The sequence below is a fragment of the Plectropomus leopardus genome, chromosome 14, assembly GCF_026936395.1.
Source record: "Plectropomus leopardus strain MGB_pleo_1.0 chromosome 14, ASM2693639v1, whole genome shotgun sequence".
Classification (NCBI taxonomy): domain Eukaryota; kingdom Metazoa; phylum Chordata; class Actinopteri; order Perciformes; family Serranidae; genus Plectropomus; species Plectropomus leopardus.
Window position 1 is genome coordinate 24,619,517 of NC_142189.1, and position 25,843 is coordinate 24,645,359.

The 25,843-nt window shown below is 38.8% G+C and overlaps 1 protein-coding gene across 1 annotated transcript in view; it reads right to left on the bottom strand.

Annotated features, from left to right (window-relative positions):
• alk (ALK receptor tyrosine kinase) overlaps positions 1 to 25,843 on the bottom strand; it is a 459,469-nt gene that overhangs the window by 152,704 nt on the left and 280,922 nt on the right. Inside the window, exon 4 of the mRNA XM_042500800.2 lies at positions 21,546 to 21,750. Within this exon, the coding sequence (XP_042356734.2) occupies positions 21,546 to 21,750 (205 nt within the window). The remainder of the gene's footprint in view (positions 1 to 21,545; positions 21,751 to 25,843) is intronic.

Genomic DNA, 25,843 nt, shown 5'->3' on the forward strand with positions numbered 1-25,843 from the left:
GAAAGAGACTGGGAGGAGGGGAAGTTGAGGGTATCTTTTACTTTCTTGAGGAGACAAGGCCTGGCTGTACGTTTATATATATATATATATATATAAACGTACAGCCAGGCCTTGTATACCTTATATATATATATATATACTAATATTTCATGACAGTATGTAGTATTATTTAATAATAGCATTGACTAGACTTCAACAGGAGCACTATAAAACATTCAAAGCATTAATATAGCATCAAACTACTATTGGTATGTAAAGATATAGTGGAGTAATAGCAATCTGTGCAGAAAATGAATTCATGCTACCTGTGTAATGTTGTGATCTGAGCCTCTATTCTTTGTTGTGTTCGCTGGTCCGGCCACGTGTACATGTTAGTTACATGTGAGTCCCTGTGTGTGTATCCCACCGGTGTTTCCCCAGGTGCGCTCTGCCTAGTTTGAAAAACACTTGTGAAAAAAGTGCATCCCACTGACCAGCCAGTCATGTCTTTATGCTTATAATACAATATTGCTGTGTACACCTAGCACCTACCCTAAAGCCCCCTTCAGCTCCTTTAAGTGTTGTTTCTAGTGTTCAAGAAGACTCATAATGTTTTTTTTTTTTTTATTTAAATGATGAAAAATTACTATCACCTAATGTCAATCCTGCACTTGAAAGGCAGCCTATTTTGTACAGTGAACAACAGTAGTAATAATTACCCTGATCAGATTTGGATTTAGAGTTGTGTTTGATCTGAAGCATTTTTGCAAACAAGGTAACGTTGTCATTTTGATGAGTGCCACCAATACAGCCCAAAACACTGCGCTCTTATTCTGAAGCATGTTGTCAATCAGCCTTTGTGTGATTTTGTCTGCTCTAGCTTCTAAAAACACTCAGATTTTGAGCATCTCACTCCTGTTTATATTGTTTGCTAAAGTGCCTCATTGAATAACAAAATGTAGTTTCTCCCACATAGGGGTGATTGTTGTATAGACTTTGCAATCTCATTTTTCATCTGGAAAAAAAGTAGAATTACTTCCACATGGTTGTATGCATCTGCCAACCAGTCAATTTGCATTTAACTTCATATCTTTTCAGACTCATATGTAGCATCAAATTCTTAGTCTCACACTAAACAGTTCATTCTTCAGTTGAAGTGGACAATTGTGCCAGATTTGTGGAAACTTCATTAAGGCTCTCTTTAGATATTTCATTTACAAGAATGAGATGGACCCAAGGTCATATTGACCTTGACCTCAGACCAACAAAATCTATTCAATGCATTGTTGAGTCCAAGTGGGTGTTTGTTTTAAATTAGAGAAACTTCATTCAGGGTGCTCTTGAGATATCACATTCATGACAGACAAGGTCACACTAACTATGAACTTTGACCACCAAAATCAAAATAGTTCATTCTTGAGGCCAGGTGGACGATTGTGTCAAATTTGAGAAAACTAAGGATTTTCTTGAGACATCATGTTCATAAGAATGGGATATATGAACATACAGAGGGAGGGATTACCCACAAGTATATGCCTTCAACCACAGCTGTCACCAGTACAGAGACATACCAATGCCTGTGTTAGCTGTGTGGTATATCCCATGCAGTGACATGTCCTGTATATGTATGCATCATTATTAACCACACGTCGTATCATATAGCCCCAGAGTCAGAGAAGCAAAACCATCAAAGCGCCCCAGCATGTCACCCAATTGCATCACTTCATCCTTTGCTTCCTTCCATCTGGTCTCCCTCTGAAACTAAATCTAGTTTCTTCTCGTCATGCCTGTGTGCCATTATCAGCATTGTGTCTGAAAATGTGCCACGGCGACACAGCATGCGTAGCTTTCAAACTAAATACTGTTTCTGCCACTTTCAGGTAGTCAAACTGCGCCATGTCCTATCATGTCAAAGAGGAGCTACAGAGTGCTTGGCACTGATTGAGGCTAATTCTCGTAATGGAGTACTGATGAGCAGCTGGATATTTTTATGCACTATTAATTACTGAAAGGTTATTATGTATCAGGGCCTGGTCTCCAATTGCCGATTTCAAGTACTCATTAAAAAAGCTGTGATTGTAAAATCCTCAAACTGTAGATAATACGTCCCTTCAACTGGGAGTTGTTTATTCCCAAGCAGTATCCATACATCTGAGGAGACCAGTAAAAAATGTTAAGTTTTTACTAATTACGGCCATGTCAGTTGGGTGGTAGACATGGCGCCAAGGCAAGTAATTACATAAGTGCGTAGGAAGATGTTTCAGCAGCCTATTACAGTAACACTGGAGAATTGCTAAACTGGTATTATTATCCCATACCTGTTTCTTTTGCATAAAAAACTGACTTTGATAGGAAAAAAGGGTCAAATCTGTCTTACAAAACCAAAGCAGCCATCTAAAGGGGATGGAAGTAAACAGGCAGTCATTATTTGAACCACAAAGCCAAAACTACCAATTCCCTATGCCAAGCATTAAAACAGCCTCAACAGCCTCTGGGCATAAAGCAACAACCTCATACTTTAAGTAAAAAATAAAGCAGGAAGTGCTTAAGTGCAATAGACTTTTATACGGTTTGTATCAATTACCATTTCTAATTAAACATGGATTCATTATCTACTGTTAAGGGAATTATTTATTGGAAGTTAGAGGCTGGCAGTAATTGCATCCCCTTGTTTTATCCCTGACCCTGGTGGTAGGGGAAATAAAGCAATTTAAAGTGAAAGACCACAGAGACACATTATCATTATTACAGTATATTATATATAGAGACACTGTTCTAACATTATACATTTAAAGCTCTTAACTTATAGAGACATGGGGGCAAAATAACAAGGTGTTTTCTCCACAGTGTTCACACATGCTACAGTAAAGCCCTCTTTGAATAACTGTGCATTTTGGACAATAACAGCTCAAAGAGAAGACTGACTGCCAGTTTATATGGGCTTCAGAGAAAAAGCTCATTAAAGTCGCAAAGCCTCCGTGAGGATGAGTTGTCTGAACTTTGCTTTGATTCTGTGAACACCACCAGCTCTGAAACCATGTTTCATAATCGCAAGTCCCCTTTCAGATTTGGTGCCTGTGAAATATTTAAACAGGATGTGCTGCTCAAGTTTATGCCCTTGCCACATTTCCTCTTCTTGTATGTTTGTACAGTGCGTCACTTTGTCTACATGGCTTAAGAGGCAATCAGAGAAACATGATTTCTGTTGTCTGGTGGCATCATTTTCCACAGAAATGCTCCCCATTCTTTTAAAAAACAAAGGATGGCCATTGTAATTCTAGATGAAAACTGTCCAAAGCGAGGACTCTGGAGTATCTAGGACATTGTTTTTGAGAAGACAAGTTGCTTTTTCATGCTTTGATCAACACAAACCAAAGTTACCACCATGTAATTGAGGCTGTGTGAGGCTGATTCGTATCACTTTGACACTTAAAAACTCTGCACCACGTCTTCAGAGAGACTAACTTTTAGGTTCATAGGTTATTTTTTAAGCTATGCATGAAAGAGAATCATGCACTGACAATAATAACGACATATGTTACATTTGCAGTACCACCCCTCGTCCCTTCTACCCCCCATCTTCTCATAAAGTCATCTATAATGAATGAGTTTGACTGTCAATGAATGTTGTAACCAAATCTATTCTCTCCCCGTTTGAGACTGTGTGATTCCATTTACACACTAACTGGGGCATTTCATCAACACGTCAAAAGAAGAACTACTTCATGCTCAAAGAATAATTAGTTGGCACTTATCACTTTGATCCATTTGTACAGATCTAATCTGGCACAGAAATGAATGACACCCTCGTCGAAGGGTGGCTGGTGTCTTTATCGCTTGCATCTACTGTAATAACCTGAGGTGCTGGAATATCAGATTAAACCGCTCTTTGATCCCGTCACTTTGTTCAAAGTCAGTTGGAGGGAAACTGAGCTAGTGTGCACAGATTTGCAGAACTACAGAATTAGTTTCATCGAGGATCAAAACCCAAATCAGCACTGCTGAAGAAAAAAACGAAGTTGGAGCCGGTTAAAAAACCAAAGCTTTCCGCACTCAAGCAGACAATGTATTCAGTGTAAGACATCAGCACTCTTTGGAAAGAGTCCTTGCAAAGAAAACAGGAAAGCAGTGATTTTTTTTCATGAAGTTACATCTTGCCATATCCTTGCATGTTTTGAATAATCATGAATTAAACAAATAAACCATGATTTGGATCAGTGGATTTAAGTCTTCATCACATCTTTGTGGCAGGGCTTTACTGCACCATAGCGGAGAGTATTAGATGGTTAGATAGTTTAAATCACCTTAAAAGCAGTGGTGCCTCCAAGGGGGCAGAAATGGGGGGCCCCTCTTAAACAATTTATAACTGTAATTTAACGCCAACGTTGTCTTTATGAGGCTGTGTCAGGCTCATTTCTTAAGTCTGATGGTAGTGGTTTCCTGTGAAACTAGACAACTTAAGGCATCAATTCAAACCTACTAGGGCTGCCCCTTAAAAGTCAGAGGCTCGACTCATCAGTTGGAGACCCTCAGTCAACTGTGATTGCTTCAAGTTGAGCAGTCTTTCTTTTATCGTGCGTTTTTTTGTACTTCATTTGGTTCATTTATTTTGGACTTTTACTCTACTCTTTGCAGTTGCAGACATGCAGGCAGCAGCACAGAGGGGGACTGCATTGTCAGGTGAAGAAGTGGTGAATTTACAGCTCACAGCAAGTTAATATGATACATTCTTTGACTTTTGTTGACAATACATTCTCTGGCTTTTTGAGTACCTTAAACTCTCATCTCAAGATATCTGAACAAAAAAATGGGTTCTCTGAGTACCCACAAATCTCCCCTAAACTTGAGAAGGCTTGTTCCCTGTAAATGTTTTGTTCCTTACAATCAACATACCTTACATCAATCTTTCAAATTAAAGCTGTATATTTGTCTTTTTAAGGAAAAGGACAGCCAGCCTGAATAACAATGAATAGGCTAACATGTACAGATACATAAACACAGTAAAACAGGATTGTTGCAGAACTCAAAATCTTAACTGTACAAGGATTACTGCAACAAATCAGATTATTAATAACATTAACTGTAAAATAAGAAACCAGAGTTTATTAGAATGCAATTCCTTAATTTTCCACACTGACTACAGCTAGATTCTAGAAACTTCAGTTATGGCTTTTGGTTTTGGTGTGCCACCCCAAGATTTTTAGTGGCCCCATCTGGTCACCCCTATGAAATATTTCTGGGGATTATTTAGCTTAATTATGCCAGGAATAGAGCATAACTCACTCCATGAAATAGATTAATCCATACTGGTTTCTACTTTTTCATTCAAGGTCAAAGATCAGCAAGATATGGGCTGAATTTAAAAAGAAAAAAAACATTGACCAAAAAACCCCCAAACTAACATAAAAAACAAAACACTGTGGTCTCAACAAACATGGTCTCAAACATTGCCACTTTTTAATGCCCTCACTTTTAAACCCATATTTCCTTTTATTTCCTACTAAATGGACATGGCTGTTTACCACATTCCCTAATTACACAGCAATCGCTCCACACTTTTTTAAGCAAGTGCACTGATGCTTTTTTTGTACTTAAAAATATAAATAACCCATGACAGCCCATATGATCATGATGACCAATGTGGCTGAGACACATACAAAATTTACAGCGTTCAACAGTGCTTCTATTTTAATACAGGCATTTGGCCTCAGCTTATCTATTAGAATTACTGGGTGTGATCAATTTAAAAATAAAACACAGATCATTTAAGAAAAAAAAAAATTCTTAAATGATCTGTGTTTTATTTTTAAATTGATTTGTATGTCCAGCACACTAAAATTTTGATTAATTCAAAAATGATCAGCTGAAATAAAAAGAAAAGTTCAAATCTATTTGTTGTTCAACTTGTGTTACTCTTTTATAAAGTGAGCTACTGGTGTTATATCTGGCAGCATGATACATTTGTGATATTAGCCAGAATCAGAATTTGAAACCATTTTGTTTGTACTTCTTTTATACAGATATGTCTGAATGGAGCACAGAGTACTGGAAATTGCTATTCAGCTCTGACAAGCAGCAAGCTTGCTGAGAATTCTGTGTAGATCCAGCTGATGCCCAGCCTACGCACATGGTCCTCACAGCTAAGTCATAACCCCCTAATGCACTTTGAGAGTTTAGAATGGGCTCCGTTTACTTCATCATCTGGGCAAGGACCAAGCACAAACCTCAAGACCTCCACCACTCAGCAGCAGGAGAGGTGCAGCACCTCGGAGAGCAACAATAGCCACATGAGCTCAACACCTCGTCCAGCAAGCTACTGCTGCAACATAAGCACACTCAACATACTCTCTTCTACACAATAACCTACACACTCCTTAACCTGCCTCCACTTTGTCACAGTGGACTCGCAGATCCTTGCAATGTAGTTTTTATCATCATCACCTCTTTGTGCATCCTTTGCCATGCTGGCACTCACTCAAGCATGGCCAGTTTCCATTTTCATCCTATGAAAATTCACAGCCAATTTGCAAGCAATGTAATACCAGGTTACTTGCTCCTAAATAACAGGGTCAGCATTTCACCTCCAAGTCAACTACCTACTAACAGCAGGGCCAAACTGATGAAACTCAGAGAGGCGGTCAAAACAATACTGCTATTTTATAAGCTTTGGTTTGCAGCGTCTGCCTGTAGTTTATTTTAAAACTGGATCAGCTCAGTAGTAGCAGGAAAACAGCCACTTCGAAACTATTTGTAATGTTTTTATTTGGAGAGACTAGGGGTGATTCTTATCATTTTTAGTTTTGATATCATGACCAAAAACCTCTCAAAATATATGCATGAAATTTCTGAGTGTGTTACTAGTATCTGTGTTTTACTTGTTGACAGAATCAAGAGTGAGATTTAAAATGTTGATTGAAACAATAAAAGTCAAATGTTTCATCTGCTACCATATGAAGGAATGATTGTTACAGCAATTCAAAGCTATGTCTCTTTTTTTTTTCTTTTTTTTTCGCAGTTTCAGATTTTCACAATTGCTCCTTGCTGCAAAGCCCCTGGTCTCACCTACAATTGGCATTGTCACTAGTTGCACTGTCTGTGTTTCATGTGTCTCTCAGCTTTTTGACTATGCTTAACTAAAAAAAACAAAAGTTTTTGGGAGGTTTTGGACCTCAGGTTATCTGTGCATATTGTGTGTTTGACCAATGCCTGGATTGAAACAATAAAAGAATAGAGACTTGATTGAGTGACATACAAGAGGCTTGCAAGCTATCTTAGCAGAGCTAAATCGGCTTGGCTGTATACCAGCCTGAAGTGGCTGTCCTTACAACACTAGAATCATGGATTTTGGATTCTAGATTGTCTGAACTGTTACAAATTCTTGGAGTTGGCGAGATCATGAGCACAGACATTGATTAAAGAGGTGGGGCATGCTGGTTTGGCTGAACCTGGCATGTTGGCACAACTACAAAATCTGAACTTTGTTTGTACTTTTACGTTGACACTGTTTGGTCAAATAAATATACATTGCACTGAGCAAGCAAGATTGGGCCAAAGAAGGCTTTTTCATTTATGGAAGAGGAAGAAAAGGACATAAAAAAGATTGCTGAACTGATCGCAGGAATCTCAAAACAACAGAGACTAATACTGGAATAACTTCTTGTTCCCTTTTGTTGGCATCCCAGCATTGGTTTCCATTTACTATTGTTGCCTAAACATAACCAGGTGCAGCGTAAACCCACCAGAAGATGATGACTTGAGATGAGATTGTGTTGGACAGGCTGGGGATATCTGCTCAGCATGCCAATGTCAATAGATATCTCTGTAATGCAATAAATGGACGTCTTTGACATTAAGTCAAAAGTGTTACGTCTTCACATTCTGTTGGTAATGTTCATATTTGAATGTTTAAAATGTAAATTTTGGCCATATCTTACATATTGCTCCTTACAGCTTGACAAATTCATCACATCGTTTGTTTTTTTTCCCGCTGATGTGGGAGTCTAAAAGCGGAAATCATTATATGCACATGTGCTTTTCCAGCTGCTGGAGAGGAGCGGGTAGCATGGATGCCAGGGGCCATGTAGTGGAGGAGCAATTGAGTGCTTGGAGATAATGAACATATGTGTGAGTGCAACTCAAGTGGCAACTACTTGTGGGGAAGTAACCCTCAGGAAGAGGGGACCATAACGACCATCTGTTTCTCTTCCAGATATGAGCTGGTGTGAGAATATCAATGGAAATATCGCTAAATTGTGAACAGTGACAGCTGGACATTTAGTTTGGTCATGGAAGATCAACAATAAGTAGAGGAAATTTACCCGAAAATATTAACCTCATTGAGCAGAAGCTTTCCGTGAAAATTACATATTCACCGACACTTTGTTTGCCAGAGACTGTGTGTACTAGGAAAGTCAACAGGCTGGGCAGGATAATTAAAGGCTATTTTTTTTAAACTAGATTTTGACAACCTCACAGCATTATTTATTCAGTGGGTCCAGTAAAAGTCAAGAAGAAAACATGAAAAGTTTTGATCATGTTTTCAACAAACCTTGTATGACTGAAGTTCCAGGCTTTCTGTTGTTAACTGTGGTGGAAGTTTCAAGTTCAACAGAGGGATTGTTTTGCTAATTAGGACGAATGTTAAGAGAAGAAAACAAAATGAAGCTACTTAATTGATGGGGATGAATTTTGCTCAATGACTGGTTGAAAAATCTGATAAGACATAGCAGATCATTATTGTACAAGAAATTGTGAGCAATTAAAAAAACCTTACGATGCCGCAATACTGTATTGCTACAATGTAAGCAATACAGATCAACACCAACACTATGCAAACCATTATTATAGTTGCAATACTGCTGTTAGATCTGGTGACTTTATTGTTCTGCAAAGACTCTTTGTGTTCAGAGATGCAGGTTTTCAAGGTTTTGGAAGAGCGACCCCTCATCTCCCCTGTAGCAGCCCTCTGAGGCACCTCAATAACCAAAGTGCCACTCTAGCAGATGGTAATGCTGACTGGAGGACAGCCTGATTGGAGGTGATTATACATCTGGAATGGTCCAACAAACCTGGGAATCAGACTCCCTGCAGACAGCTGCAGAAAGAGTCTTTTTTTGAATTGCAAAACAAAAACCTGGATGATGTAACATGCCCCTCCCCCAGGCCCCCTCTCCTGTCTTCTGAACTATAATGGCCTGTGCATTTATGAGTACCAACCCGCTCATCCTGAAGCAGCATAACCGATTTTACAGGTGCCAAGGGAGAGGACAACGAGAGAAGTGAAAGTTCCCATTTCATTCACCCCCTCACTGTATGTAAAATATGGAGTTTTGGGCTAAAGGTTGGCTCACTGGTGTTCAGGCGGTTGCACAGGACATCTGTTCTCTGGCTGTCAGCCAAAACCAGTGTGTTTCACAGTTTGGTGCATGTGGGAATGACAGCTGATTTTCACTGCTGTGCTTCAATGCATACAGATTTTAACTCAGCTGATTGTTTTTCCTTTGCATGTACTCTATGTTGTGTTTATAATGAATGAATGATGAATAATTGACTGTCCCTGAGTGAATAAACACATAGTGGATTGATATCACCAACTAAATACATTCTTAATGCATCATTGTTGGACTAGCTGATTCAAAAAAAACAAAACAATTTTTCTCCTCCAGTAGTCCCTCTACGGATGAATAATCATGTAGGGTTCCTTAAAACCTAAAGGCCAAGAGCCAGTTGCACAGAATGCCTGAAGTTAAAATGTTCCTCAAAGTCTGATATTAGGTTTACTTAAAATGAAATTGGCTTCACAAAATACCTTTAAGGTTTCCTTACAATGTTGACTTAAATATTAAAGTTTTTCTCCTAATCTTGATCTTATCCCTTGAAGTTAGATAAGCCGCTGAACAAAAGACCTTCAGTGTCACAAGTGCAACAAACAAATGTTCACTATCGAAATTGTAGAAAATCTCAGTCAATGCAGTAAGTGCCTCAACAGTTTTCCTTACATAAAGCAACCTTTTATGTGATTCTGTGCAAAACCCTTTATGCAAGTCCTTCAACTAAGGAGATATTAAGTCTCAAGTGTTGTACTGAAATTGTGTAGGATTCTATGTGTAACAGGCACCAGATATTTGTGAATGTTAACGTCATACACGTCACGACTCTTCTGAAGTGAAAAATTAGCTAAAGAACAAAGGGGAAAATCTGATCTATTGGGTTTCACATGCTACGTAAAGCCGACATATACCCAGTTAGCAAGGTGACCGAACTATGGCATGACCTGCAGACACAAGTCTATTCTGAGCACAAACAATATGACTGTTGGGAAATTAAGTTTAAAGTAAAGTGACCACGTTTTCGATAGCTTCTTATTTGGACATAGTTGTGCTGTGCACACTAAATCTGCCACTGATGAGTCACACATAAAAAACTATGTTCATCCAATTTGGGCTGAGATCACAACATACAGTTCTTCCCAAAAAACACCAGTACCACACAACTATATTTGTCACTGGATTTTGCCAAATGAGGGCTCAAGAAAGAAGACTAGCTTGAGGCAATGTTTCTGTGTGCATTCATTTGTGCCTTCAAAGAAAATAAAACTGTGAAGAAGGAGAAAGATGATCAGGTTAACTTAAATGCACAAATAATAACATCCAGTTAATATATATGGAGCTCGTTTTCATCATCTGAGAAATATTTGATGTCTTGTCTTCACATCTCCTATCTAAAGACAGCTGCAGATAATGTGATGGGAAAGTCAAACAGCATTTAAAATCTCTGGGGTATCTGTAATGGCTCAAAGACTGGGTCACACTGCCTCTTTGACCAGGTCAAGCTTATTGAGCTACTTAAAGAGCTGTGGTTTAAATTGGCCCTAATACAGGCATTTGGCCTCAGATCTCCAATCGTCTGGGACACTTAAATTGGGCCTAAAGCTGCATTACAAGAACAGACATGGTTCACCTCTATGATCTGAAAGAAAGTGAGCATCTCTTCACAGATGCATGGAGTGTGCTTGTTGGCTAGTAGCTGGCTACAATAACTAATACATTTGAGCTGTTACAGTTGCTACCAGACATTAGTCTTACACACTAACCAAACACTGCCTTTGTAATTTTGACATTTTACATTCAAATGAATGCCCAGTTTCATCTGACCTGCATGACGGCACCCGAGTGATTGCAAGAATGTTGGTGACATAAGTGTAACACTGGTGTTGAGTTTCATATTTCCACTTCAGTTTGACACTTGACTAATGGCTGCCTGGTGTGATGCCTCGGAGCTACAGCTAAACTATTCAATATTTCTAAAGCAAAAATGCCATTGAAAATGCTGAACATTTAGTCAGTGTCAAAAGAGTGTCAACAAGTTAAATTTACATTCTATACTGGAATATTGACCTGAGTCTCTACAGTCTCAAGTCTGCAGGCTACAGGGCAGTTTGTCAGGTAACAAATAAAATATGGTCTTTGAATAGAAAAATACCCTCCCTTTTACTGAAGCTGTTCAACAATGAATCAAGCTATTTCTTTCCACATAAAACAAATATTGTTTTAAGTTACACAAGCAGTGTGGCTTTGGGGAGAGCAGCATGTTATTTGGTGCATTGCTTTGGTCCAGACTGAAATATCACAGCAAATACTGGTTGGATTGTCATGGAATTGTGTACAGGCATTCATATTCCCCGGAGGATGAATCCTAATGACTTTTGTTGACCCTGACTCTTTTCCTCTTATGTCATCATAATGTTGATATTTTTGTTATTCACAACATGTCTATACAATTATTGGATTGACTACATTTACATTTTGGTATACTGTAAGCATTCATGTCCCCCATGTTCCCCCAGCATTTTTGATGCCCTGACTTTTCCTCTTACAGCATCATAATGTTGACATTTCTATTATTTATAAACACAATTATTGGATGAACCATCACCAGATTTTGGTAACCTCTAGGCAATTATGTTCCCCAGGGAGTATATCCTAATGACTTTTGTGATCCCCTGACTTTTTCCTCTTATGCCATCATGAGGTGGACATTTTTGTTGTGAAGAAAATGTGTACACAATTACTGGATGGACTGCCATGATATTTTGATATATTGCATGTATTCATTTTCCCAAGACGGTGTATCCTGATGACTTTCAAGATCATCTGACGTTCCTTTTAATGCAACAGTAAATTGATATTTTTTGTGATTTGTGAAATGTTTTCACAATTATTGAATGGACACATTTTGGAATAGCCAGTCATGACGTCAATTTGGAGGAGATGTTCATGATCATTGTCAGCTCTTTTGTACCCCCGAGTTATCATCAAGTGCCACCATCAGGTTAAAATTAATGATTGTCTAATATTTTGATTCACCTTTCCATCAGGGTTTTCTCTACTAGAGCATAGCCTCTCAGAGCCAAGTGTGGCAGTAGAGATCATCTTATTAATTTATAGCACTGCTTTGCTGCAATGTGAGAAATAAATTCTAAATTTTGACTTCAACCATTTGATTTTATTAAGTTTAATGTAACTTTACTTTACCACAGGACAGACAGCACACTTTCATACAAAAGATATGATAAACTGGCCTTTCATCATGCTGGAGTTCTTAAGGTTACAATAAATGTCAATATCTAACAAAGACAAAATGCACTTTTATATTTCAATCAATAGTGAGATTTTTTTTCTTTGACAGCACAGTTAAAAGAGTGAGAGGAGATGAGCATTGTCTGCAAATGACAAAGGACACTGAACAAAAGGCTGGAAGGACCAAGTCTGCAAAAGTTCTGAAATTGTTTGCGTCGGCATGTATACACTTTTTATTGTAGTTTATAGGTATTTATTCTAAACAAATCTGCTCTAGCGGATTCCACTGATTAGTTCCCTCAGCGCTCCATGACACATAGCTGCCTATCTCTTGCCTGTATTGATTTTTATAGAGGGTAATAAATGTTGTCTGACTTAGCCAAACTCCAGGTCACTACATTAAGCTATAAAAAGCTTACAACTATCCTGCTGTGGGATGGGAAAACACATAAAAAGACACAAGAGGATCTGCAATGAAATCTGTCTACATATTAAATCCAGAATAAAAACGTCATGGTGAGTGGACAAAGCTCTTGTCCTCGCGGTTTATGTTTAAATAAGACCCCTTAAAAGATGGGAAACCACTGTAAGAGGAACTGGTGCTCTTTTGTGTTGTACTTAAAATCTTTTTACCTTCATGTCGTGGAGAAATGAAATACATTTCCTGTGAAAAGCCATTTGCCAGTGGCTTTATTTACAGTAATTACAGCAATATGAAATATTCATTGATCTTAATTTTCTTTATTTTTAAATATGCTCATGCATGTGACAAATTTTTGTCTGAGCAACTGTGATTTCTTTGATGACAAGGTAATACCATATACCTGAGATATATAACACTATTGAGATGAGGGCAAATAGGAGAAAAAAAATGTTATTTCCGTCTCAGTATTTGCTTTGGTGCAAAATGTGCACCACAGCAATAAGCTTTTTTTGATTAAGGTGCTAAGCTTTTAATGTCTGGGCTTGAATTTTCCTAGTCCTTTTGCCATAGGTGAAAACTCTTGTCATAAAAAACTAGGCCACTGTTGCTCTCCCCAAATTTCAACCTCCTCTACTCTTGTATAAAAAACTTTCAGGAACGCACAATGCAACTTTGGGGAAATATGATTAGAGATTCTGAGATGAGACGGAAGGCCTATGAACACAGGGGGAAGGGTGGGAATAAAAACCATATCCTTATGTAACCTGTCTGCAGAGAAGAAGGGGGAAAGATGAAGAGAGTGTGCATGAGAGGCAGAGGACTGTGGAGTATGCAAGCTGAGGATGACAAGACATAACTCATCTGTGGATAGAATGTTTTTTTTTTCCGCCAAGTGCCTATATGAGGCTCAAATGTTTCATTTCTGAAGGTTTTTTCTTCTGAAGTACCATCGAGAGCTGCCACCAAAACCCCACAGAGACGCCGTCATAATATTCTCTTGAGAACATTGTGTTTGTCGTGTATCAGAGGAGAGCTGAATGAGATAAATAGGTAAAAATGATGTAGCATAATGTTTGAAATGTGGCTGTAGGTAAATACATACTGCATAATCAGATTTTAATGTAAAACGTATGTAATGTCTGCATGTGATAACAAGATTTCTTTTTTTTCCCTTTTTCTTGCCCTGTAGTCATGGCTGGTTCTTTTTTCTGTGCCAATGTGCCTGTCATCTTTTATCATGGAATGTTGACTAATGTGCAGAAAATAGCAGGCTTAGAGAGGGAGAACGTATTAGTCAATGAAAATAACGCTGCCGCCTCCTTTCTCTGGAAGCTGGTATAAAAGGAAGCGGGAACAGTGGCGTGGCAGTGGTGGCCGATGCTATAACGAGTCTCATTTACATTTGAAACAGCGGAAAAAGCCAAAGAATGCAACTGGGGAGACAGAGGAAGGCGAGACAGAGAATATGTCAAGAAGTAAAAATGTATCCTCTTAGATCCCCTCTCAACCACTGTGCGTGAGCAATCACCCAGCAGCATGCACAACGTCCCCTCTTTCCTTTGCTGTGGCTGAAAAAAAAAAAAAAAAAAAAAAAAGAAACATCATAGTGTTTTGTTTCTTACAGGTCCCATAACTGATAATTATAATTAGTAAAAAGTGTCTTTTTACTTTTTACTTAGTGTCTTAGTGTCTTAGTGTCTTTTGTCTTTTTTTTTTTTAAATGCCCCTTTAGAGCATTCTGTGTCCCCTCTCTAAATTCTGATGTTTCTGTAGTTATAAATCTCCTTCTGGAATCCAAGTGCCGAAAAACTTTCTTGAAAATGTGTGAAGAGTCTACTTGCATACTTAATCATAAATTTAAGCAGTATGCCATACATACTCATTAGTATGTAGGGTGCGGTATGTCAGTATGCTATTTCAAACATGTGTAGGTGGAATGGATTACTGTATAAGCTGTCTGATAAATGTAAATCTATAACACAGATGATCCCTTGTTTTAAGTTACAGAATAAAGCGTTTAAAGAGGTTTTGCTGAGAAAAGTCCTTAGCAAAAGCCTGCTGAGTTTTGGTTGGAATAAAAACCTGTGGAGATTTGTGTGAAAGTGTTGCGTCTGTCAGCATACCACATACCATATGGCAAATAATAGCTCCTTCTCTGTCCTTGAGTACTTATGTACAACACCATTGGCAAAAGAAGCAGTAAATCCAATTTCTAAACTGCCTTTGTCTTTTTTAAAAAATAATCTCCAACAATGGTCGCCCTCCCGCTGGCAGCAGTCCCAGATCCAGAGCTATAAGGGTGCCATCAGCCCTGGTTGTGTGGTGACCATAGTGCCGAGAGCTGGAGGTCAGCTCTGGCGAGCACTAAGTGTAGGAGCGGAGGATTTGTAAAGGCCTGCCAGGGATGAACGCGCCGCTTTTGCCAATGAGAGGGTCCTGAGGTGACCCGTCTCTGTAGTTTTGCTTCAGTGATTGAAGGACCCAAAAAACATGGCTGTAAGAGTCTCTCAGAGGGGTACGTGTACTCCTGTTTTATGGATTCATTTTACTGTGTGCTGTCAGAGAGAAAAAAAAAATGGCACTGAAAAGATATGAAGTGGCACTTGGATCACTGCATAAAAAGCAGTATTATACCTAAATTAGATGACCCTGTGGCAATCCATGATTAAAGAAGCATTTGACCTGAAGTAGACCTCAGCTACAGTGAGTTAACAACGGTAAAGATGACCTTATTATTTTTACATTTTGTAACTTTGTTTGGAAGCTGCCGACTGTAAACAGGCAAAAGTAAACCAATAGCATGAGAGGAAAAGTATTTCAACTGGAAATAAGGTATTATTTAAGTGGTTAATGTCACTTCAAAAGCATATTTATCCAACGAACAAGACTGAAAGGACTCCGCCCCTCTGCCTACTATTTCCATTAACAGATGCGACCAGAGCATACTTCAGAGAACAGCTCTTTGATGGAAATAAAGGTTATTTTGGTTTGAAAGGAATTGAAACATGTGTAATTGAATGATCAAACAAATAAATTCACCTGGTTTGCACCCGTGAAAGCACCCCAGCACATGCTGCCAGACAGTGATCAAAACCATGTATTTACTGATATAGCAAACAGGTCATGGACAGGCGGCTAGTGTGAGTTAATAGCATCTTTCTTCATTGGTCCCTGCCTCATACACACTCCATATTGATTTCTTTATTCAAATTCACAAGCAAAGTAATGCAGCAGTTGGCGATTATTCAACTTGCTTAGTGTATCTGCTGCAAATACACAGTCGCATATGATGTCATTGTTGAGGCTGCTTTATATTTCATTCATGGGACTGTAAATTGAATAATTAGGTTGGAGGAAAGGATAATCCTTTTTACTTACACGGATTACAGCTGTTTCAATTAGAAATAAAAAAATGCCGCTGTGCTTTTGTCTCCAGCCAACTGTCTCCATTGTGTGGGACAACTTTCATCATGACCGTGACAGTTACAATGAAGACTCCTAATTGTTTGTGTGCATGCAGATTGTACCTAATGTTAAGCCTTGTTTTGGTTTATGTATTTGTGTTTTTTAGACAAAGGCTAGATTTTATCCTGCAATCTGTAACATCCAGTAAATCATGTTCAGTTCATTTTTTTTTCATGCTTCAGTGATGCTCCAATAATTCTTTTTCTCATACACTTTTACTCATGCTTCTTTAAAGAGGACCCATTATGCTCAGTTTCAGGTTTAAACTTGTATTATGGGTTTTGACTTGATCGTGTTTTCCTGTGCCTTAACACCTGTATTCACCTTCTGTCTGAGACACTCCATCTTAGTGCCTGCCCTAAGCCTCCTTCCTGAAAACCCTGATTGGTCAGCATTTTAGGGTCTTTTAAGTTGCCTCTGCCCCTTCATTGCAGCCTGGAAATGAGTGAAATGGGGTATAGCAGCACTTTCTACCATGAAAAATCACAAATAAAGCTTCTAAACCAGACATGTTCCAGCTGGAATATAATCAGACACAAAGGAAAAATTTGCAACATCGACAATCAAGATTATGTGATTACCTGATGTTAGCAAGTAGCAACATGTTGCAGTATTGTAAACACTTGCAGTAGGCTAACATGCCTAAGGCATATAAACAAATCTGTCAAGACTGATGTCACCTTGTCTTTGGCGTAGAAAAAAGCATTGGAAAAAAAGTATTTAGAATTGTATGAAGCCTAAGCTTTTTGCTCAGGGATTACTTTTACCATACATTAATGTCACTATTGGAAAATTTCACCATGTATAATATGAACATCCAACATTGTAACATTAAATATACGACAGAAAATAAGGAAAAGCACAAGCCCCCTTTAATATCCAGGCTTATATAGGGGAGACTGTGCAGTGCGGTTGAAATTACACTATATATCACTTGCCATAATGCTCCGACTGTATGTCAGATTTGAGCGTGAACATTTCCCACCTTCGAAGCTCTGTTCCTGGCATTACACAAGCTATGGATCAGTTTTAAGATGATGCTGCTCCAACGCCGTGCTTTAAATGACATCCAACACTTTCCACACAAACGCATGGCTGAATTTTGTCACACTGGGTGTTTCTGATACTTACACTCATTGCGTTGAGCATTACATTAATGCACTTTGCAACTGAGACAATTTGGTGCATAGAGTGTTAATGTAAAGTAAATGAATTCATACAGTATATGTGTAAGTGCACATCCTCCTCTCCGTGCATGTGGATATGTGTGTAATGGACAGAGTGTGAGGTAATCTTATGAGAGCATATAAGAAAATATGGCGAGTCCTGTGATAAGATCTAGCAGTGGTATAATGCATTACATGTGACTGCTTCAGCCACCTCGCTTGCAAAACAAAACCACCCTGATAATTTACCACAGCCAGATACAGTACACAGAAAGACCTCATACATACACACATCTCGCAGCGCTCCCCCACCTCTCCTCCTGTCTCTCTCTTTCACTGCTGACTGAGACACTTGGGGATGCTGACATTCACTGTGAGAGCTGACACTGTTTGATGAGTCAAGTCCTTCGCAGCCTGTGTTCAGAGGTCCTAAATATGCTTCCCTCAGGTATCGTTATACACTGTATGATGAAATCTGAGATGGGGTTTGAGGGAAGGAGTAATAAAAGGCCAACAGTAAAATCTAGTTGCATAGTGGTAGTCAAGAAGATTCTCCTCGCTATACTGGAGCTTTAATCAGGGACATTATCTGGTTCAAACCAGTTTGACTTGTTCTCTTAAAAGTAAGGTTCAAATGAATTAATGTTTAATGTGTTTAAAGGGATACTTTTCTGATTTTCAACCAGCTTTTTATCAAAACAACGGGGTAGTATGTGTAGATGAACTGTGGTAGACTTGTCAAGATATCCCTCATCCCCCGTCTAAACACTGGTGTTTTACTGGCTCTTGCTGCTGTTGCTCGAACTACAGGCTATACTTTCACATTTTCGCATCGCCTGCCACCCATGTCGCTGCCACCATGTATAAAAAAAGTCCACAGCTGATCAATAGACACACCTGCCCTGTCTCTCAAACTCGGACCAAAATCTGATCAGTCAAACTAGGCAGTGCTGATTGAAAATAAATCAAGAATCTGTTACTGCACTGCTTAATTCATGCCTGTACTGTTTCAGAAACATATCTTATTGCCCTTTTTGCTGAAATAGTAAGAGTTTATGAATAGGAAGTGAGCACAAACTCCTTCCTGCACAGTGAAAACTGCGGCTGAAAAAAAACTGAGTAGCGTTGATCAAATATGAACCAGGATTACTGAGTTGCAAATTTCTCGCCTCAAATGTTTTCAGAAACATGTTTTAGGTGACTGGCCGCCGTCAAATGAACGGGCTCACATTACATCACTCACCACTGGGAGCGTTTATTGGTAAGACGCATTCTAGTAGCTTTTCTACCTTTTGAGCAAAAGCGAATGCCTCCGTGCATTTTCTCTGTTTTCTCACCTCATGTAGCACCACTTTCCAAAAGTATTTGGACCTTTCTATTGCATTACACAGCCTAGTTTTCTGTGAGGACTCTCTTCATATTGGTGAAATACTTCTTTAATGGACCAAACCTGAGCTCCATTGGCACTCTGTCAATGTGGCATTCTTCTTCAGACTTCTTGTTTGAAGTTATTTGGTTTTAAAAGAAGACCAGAGCATTCGTTTTATATTCACATTTCTCCAGCACAGTTTTGGTTCTTGACCTGTCTAAAATATTTTTCTCACTCTAAAAAACTGTCTAGGTCTTTTAACTTTCAATTCACCCTCTTTCAATACAGCACAGAAAAGCAAACACAGTTTTCTATTTTTCAAAGCACTTGCAGAGGATGAAGCATTAGCCATTGAGAATTGGCTCACAAAGGTTTTTTTGAGCTTGGACAATTCCATCAGACGTGTTGCAACGTTGACGCAACGGAGCGACTTTCAGGGGTTTCAAAGCGAGCGCTCCCTCTGTGGCTGATGGCTGAAGTGGAGCTAGAGTTTGAACGCTTAATCAGACATCTCTTGATTGGAAATTAGCTGTAGGAACAGTATTTACTGGGGCATTCCTAATTTATTTATCCATTTTTTCCCCATTAATAATGCCACTGTTAGGAAGACTCAACAGAGATAATGAATAGTTCTGCTACTGCAGGATTGTGTGGGCAGCTCCCAAACAGTGCCTATTATTCCAACTCCAGTGGGAACATACTTGTGATATGGATATTTTTGTTTTATTTTGACATGGCTGCTGCAACCAGTTTATCTACAAATGAATGAAATGGAGCCTTGCAAGCTTTAATCTATCTTCAAGTAAAGAGGACCTTGTTAAATCACCACAGTGTACAAGGATGTTTTGTTTTTGCTCTTGGCTAACCCTGTGCTAAATGTCCTGACTACTGAGTCGGGCAAACATGTCAAGACAGAGGATTAAAATTCAAAGGCAAGGTTAAGGGTTGGCGATTAGTAAGTGAACTTATTTTCCCAAATGTCCGCGGGTGGTTTTTCTCGCTTTTGTTATTGCCTCCTCTTTTTATTATACCAGCATCCTCCGTCGGAGTAGAAAAAAAAACATGCAGGGAGTATGTCTGAGTGAGTCTCCAAACGGTGGAGATGGCGTGGGTGGATGGCAGCCTCTGACTACAAATGAGAGCACACAAACGCACAGTCTAATCCGTCACACATGTAATGAGCGCGTCCCTGCTATGCTCACTTAAGAAGATTGGCATAAACACACACACACACGCACACAGACGCACATTCACTCCCACACAGAGATGGCAATAGAGACGAGAGATGTATAAAGCATGTCATCCATATGATTCCAATGCCCATAAGATATTACACACACAAGTAGCATGAAACATGTCCGAAGCGTACTGAGAGTTGATCTCTGTAGTCTGGCTTCCTGCACATTAAAATCAGAGTACATCTGTGCTAATAATGACAGGCCACACATGGATGTGACCTTTCATATTCAGCATTCAAAGCAGAAACTTTTAAACTAAGTAATGCCTTGGCTTCTGTCTCCCTGTTGCTCTCAGCGTGAGACACAGATCTCTGCAAAGCCACACTGAGAGGACCACAGACCTGGTGTTAATGAAGGATTAGTAACACACGAAGGTTACGGGATTGAATGAATTGTTACCGAGCCGTGTTTTAAACAACCTACCCTCCCCTCTTACCCAGCAATTTCCCTCTTTTTCTCCCTCTCTTACACAATCTCCATATAAAAAGGCTTTCAATGAGGGCGGCGTCATTCGATCCCGCTGAATGTTTTCTATATCTGCCTCTAATGGAACACAGTTACCCAGGCTTGAGAACAGAGCATTCACGATAAAGCTCTTGGCTGGCACTCAAGTATGCACGTATACAGGACTGCAACCCAGGGAACCTAAGCATTATGCTTTAAGATGCCATAAACAAAGCTGATGCTAGGGGAAACTTTACATTAAGATAGTTAAGAACATCATGCATGAATAGACAGGGACATTTATATGGTGCTTGCTTATCTGTTTTGTCAGCTTTGGTTAATTTTGCTTTTGATAGGCCGACACCCATTAACCTGTAACTACGAGGTTAATTATTATGGAGGAAAACGTGAAATACATAAACTTGTCTTTTATTCCAGTGGTCCATAGAGCGCCCCAAGATTGCGTCCTAAAACCGGGAAATGAGTTAGCATGTCAGCACCTCGGCTAGAAGTCAATGGGTTTTTTGAATGTGTTTTTGGTAAGATGCTGTGGTTAACACAAGCTAGGAGAGTTTTTGTTCTACGACATAAAATACATCAGTTAATATCCCACTGATGAAAGCTGATGCTTTTATGTGTGTTAAAGAAGGTGGTTGCGAACAAAAAGCTTAACAGTACTATAGAATGTTATCAAGTCAAACCACGCTGAACACGGCTTTACAGCCTCAGAGTGGTGGCAACGTAACCAAAGTGTACTTCATATATAGCCTAACGTTAGCTTTTTACTTCTGCCGATTGCATTTTGGTCAAGCGTATTTACATTTTAACCAAATAACAACTAACCACTGACAAACCAAATACACAGATAAAATAAGTGCTTACCCTGTGATGCGAGGCAGCGTGTCAGTGGAGAAAAGGGCAAGTGGTGCTTTGTCCCTCTCTATGAGCCATGTGGTGTATTGTCCACTTTGCTTTGGGTGGAGGAACACAGCCATGTCCAGACTGCAGGGACCCTGCCCCCCCCACAGCCAGGGACTCAGCACCCAGGGGCCGCCATAAGCTGAACTGTTCACCCAAAGGAACTGACCTGAGAGAGAGAGAAAAACAAAGAACTGTATATCAAACAGAGCCTTGCCACAGAAATATATAAAGACATTGGGTGTGACACTTATCGATGTTGCTAAACGCAGATCTGAAGTAATAAGAAAGCCTGAAAATGATCAGCAATTATAATCTCATGAACATGACATGGTATTACAGTATGTACAGAATCCAGATGAGTGATGGGCTATGATTTCAAACAGTTTGAGGCAACGGCTGAGAATATCATTTGATGAAAATGTATGAAATAAAGCTGCTTTGGAAAAAGAGCAGTCAATGACATCCCTTGCACAAAAAAAGAGGGGGTAGCGGGTGAAAAATCAAAGCAGAGTTTTTTTCTGGCTTTGATATGAAGTCCCATTTCACTTTCAAACTTATTGCGCTCATTCAAGCAGGAAGTTCATCAGAAGCTCAAAGTTGTGCGTGTGTGTGTGTGTGGGTGGTGAGGAAGCACAGAGAATCTCAACTTGAAAGGAGGAAAAATTCATTTTTAATATGCCCAGTTAAGAAAAGTAGTGTTGATGAGGGAAAGCTAAGAAACGCAAAGCAAAAAGAAGGAAGAACAGCTGATTCTTTTTTTTTTATTTCAAATCATTCTCTGGATGCACTCAAAGTGAGCTTGCCCTGTTGTTACGGTTTATTTCGTTTGTCTGTGTAGGGATAGTGAGGTGCGCTTGCTGCAGCAGTTAATGTTGTAGAAATAAATCTGGACATCTTTTTTAAACACGGCATTGGTGTTTTTTCTTTTCTTCCCTTTTTTAGTTGGTATCCATTACCAGGCTGCATGCTTGCCTCTGGATAACAGTAAAACCAGCCTCCCAGGGGTCAGATTAAAGAGTACTTCTCTAACTGGGACATGCGTGTCTCCTTGTGTATGTCAGCTGCTGCACTCAAACAGCCTTTTGCCATTAGTTGTGTATGTGCAATCTAAATACTGGTACTTGAATCAGACAGAGGAAGGAAGGATAGGGAAATAGCACTGTACGAAATCAAAAAAAAGAATATCATAGAATCTGGGTCTCATAGTCAGTTTGGAAAAACACAAATTAATGTCATGTGTACTGTATGCAACTGTACTGTCATTATGCATGCTTGCATGTACAAAGTGCAGGGTTACAACATCTTTCTAAACATTAAATTCAAGTACTATTTTTGAGGACTCTCTAGGCCCAATTCCCTCAAATTTAATGAGCCAACACGGCTTAGTTTGAGACACCGATAAAGGTTAATTAGCTGTTACAAAACTAAGTATTTAATAATGAGAATTAGACAGCAGTTAGTTCTGACCAAGGAATCTGACTTTTGCAATTTTTGCGACCTGAAATGCTTGATTTCACAGCAGCTTTAGTAAAAAAAAAAGCAATCCAAGTTGTTTTATATTTATTATATATATATATATATATATATATATATATATATATATATATATATATATATATATATATATATATATATATATATATATATATATATATATATATATATATATTTATCATACCAAGTTATTTTTTTTTTAAATTACAATTACATAGGATGCACATCATGATATGATGTATTTTCTGAGCCAATATTGGTATTAAAAAAACCCAAATATTTTAAAAAGTTTCATGGTTCAAAGTTTTCTTTGTTGTCTACATCAGAGTCAAAAAAATTAAGAAGGCAACAGAGAGTTCCAACAAGGATGAAACAGATTCATGTGATTGTAAACACAGCAATCTACAGGAAGAATGCAAAACACACCAGCAGATTTAGCATCAGATTAAAGCGAGACCACTGTATTCCTCCAAGCTTTGTCTGTTAGCAGCTCAATAAACTCTACTGAAAAGAGATTTTACCAATTTTAAATAGTCAAATTTGCCTTAAAGTTGTGGTTATTGGGAGAAATTACATGGTTGAGTAGAATTAATGGGGGTTGGCTGAATTTAAGTTAATTTTTGCAATGGCAACACTGCAAAATCCTGGAGGTACTGTAGAGAGTGTAACAGCACTGGGACTTTTACTATTGATGTATCACTCCACTTTACAGGTATACTGAGCTGATAGTTACGTTAACTGGTATTTACCCCACATTAAAGGTCGTCCTAACAACTTTTGCATCCCAGAAAGGAACACCTTTCCACAAATAACATTTGGCTTAAATCACAAACGGTCATTGGAAAGGAAAATGGGAAGAAAAGAAGCCGAAGATCTCCCCACATACTGACTAAGCTGTTAACTCATCGGCATAACACGTATGCTGCCAAAGCGGCTGTCAACAGACTCTTATTTTACCGGTCGCATAATAAGTGAAAACATACATTTAAATGCATAAAATATTTGTGTCACTGGAGCCAAATAAAGCATTAAATAAACAAACAAATCATAATCTGTTGGCACTTTAACTTATTAACGGCACTTGTACAACTAGTGTATAATGGCAATATCACACTTGAGGTTGGTGTGTGATTATCTTTGGCTGTGATTCTATGACCGAATCACAGCCATGCTGATATTTAGCACAAAGGCACTCCCTATCGTGTGAGACTGCCTAAATAGCAGGCTTTACAGAAGCTCACAGACAGCAATTAAAAAAAAAAAAAAAAAGATTTGAATGTGTGAACACTTCTCAATTGTGCTGCGTAGGTGGTGGCAGGTGGTGTGCGAACAACAATAGAACTGTGGGAAAAACACAAGCAGAAACCAAAACTCGGCTTATTTACAAGAAAAAAACCAACATAAATTTCTATTGCTGCACACAACATATAAATTCAAGTACTTTCAAAATTTTTTGAGACCTTGATTATTATTAGTACTTTTCTAGGAATCCTAGAACGTGAAATCTGATATAATTAAGAGACTATATTTCCAAAAATTCTTAATTGCCTATATTGTCAAAATAGCTGTAAAGGTAAAAATAAAGACAAAGTCAGCGTTGAATGTGAAAAAAGTCAACAGAGGACTTGTAAACATGGGAAGAAGAAATCATTACTCCTTCCTTTTGTCCGCCCCTGATATCCAATGCTTTCCCTTATCCCCCGAGGTGGCTGAAAAACTAGTGAATTTGGAGGCCTTTCAATTTGGAGTGCTCCAGTTAAGCCTCATTTGCTTTTGCTCTCCCGTCCACATTTGCATGCTCCTTCCGAAAAGGGTCCAGACAATTTGGCAAGGACAGTCCGAGTGCTTACAGCAAGTTTGCCGGCAATGTGGACTGCATGCATTTACCACGCGCCCGGCAGCGATTTAATATAAAGGCTTTAAGGCTCAGTCTGGAAGAGCTTCAAGCCCGGAGGCATAAACCTATTAACTCTTGTTTCCAGGTCCAAATAACATGAAGAAATACCTGTTTAGAAGCAATTATCGACAGGGGTGCAAATTATAACGGCAAACTGGAAAGGAGAGACTGTAATTCCATTAGTAAGTTTCTGCCTTGGCTTCACCTGTGAAAACTGCTGACTAACGGAGCTTGATGCCCTCATTTACTGCATCACGAGTCCTGGTTCAACTGACTGTCTGCCCCAATCTGCATGGTGCAACATGATCATTGGTCAAGGTTTAGCAGTATGGAGAGACAGAGGTGATCATTCAACAGCTGATTTAAAACCAGCTTTTCATTAAAAAAAAAAAAAGGAATTTTTTGCTAGATTATCTTCCTCGAGCCTTTAATGACAACCTTTGGGGATTCGCTGAAAGTATGCCCATCCAGTAATTTATTCTGCATCAAGATTGAAACTATGAAAATTACATCTTTCCTTAAAAAGTATTCTTAATGCAACTCTGTTGCAAGAAAACTGTCAATAACGACTAACCCACTCCAGCACTTGTATTCTAGCAGGCCTGTTCTGCTACACTTAATGGACTTTGTTGAAGGCAATTTGTCATTTATCTGTGAAGTTTAGACTCCATCAACAGTGCTTATAAAATGCCACTTGATTATTGCTTCTACGAGCAAGAAGACAAGCCTGGAAAAAAAAAAAAAAAAAAAAAAAGAAGCAGAAACATTTCAATCCAAACTGATAGTTGTATTCTGTATCATTGAATCAAGCTGGTAAACACTTTTCTTGCTCTCTGTGCGGTTACAGATTCAATCAAGTCGGGCTCTT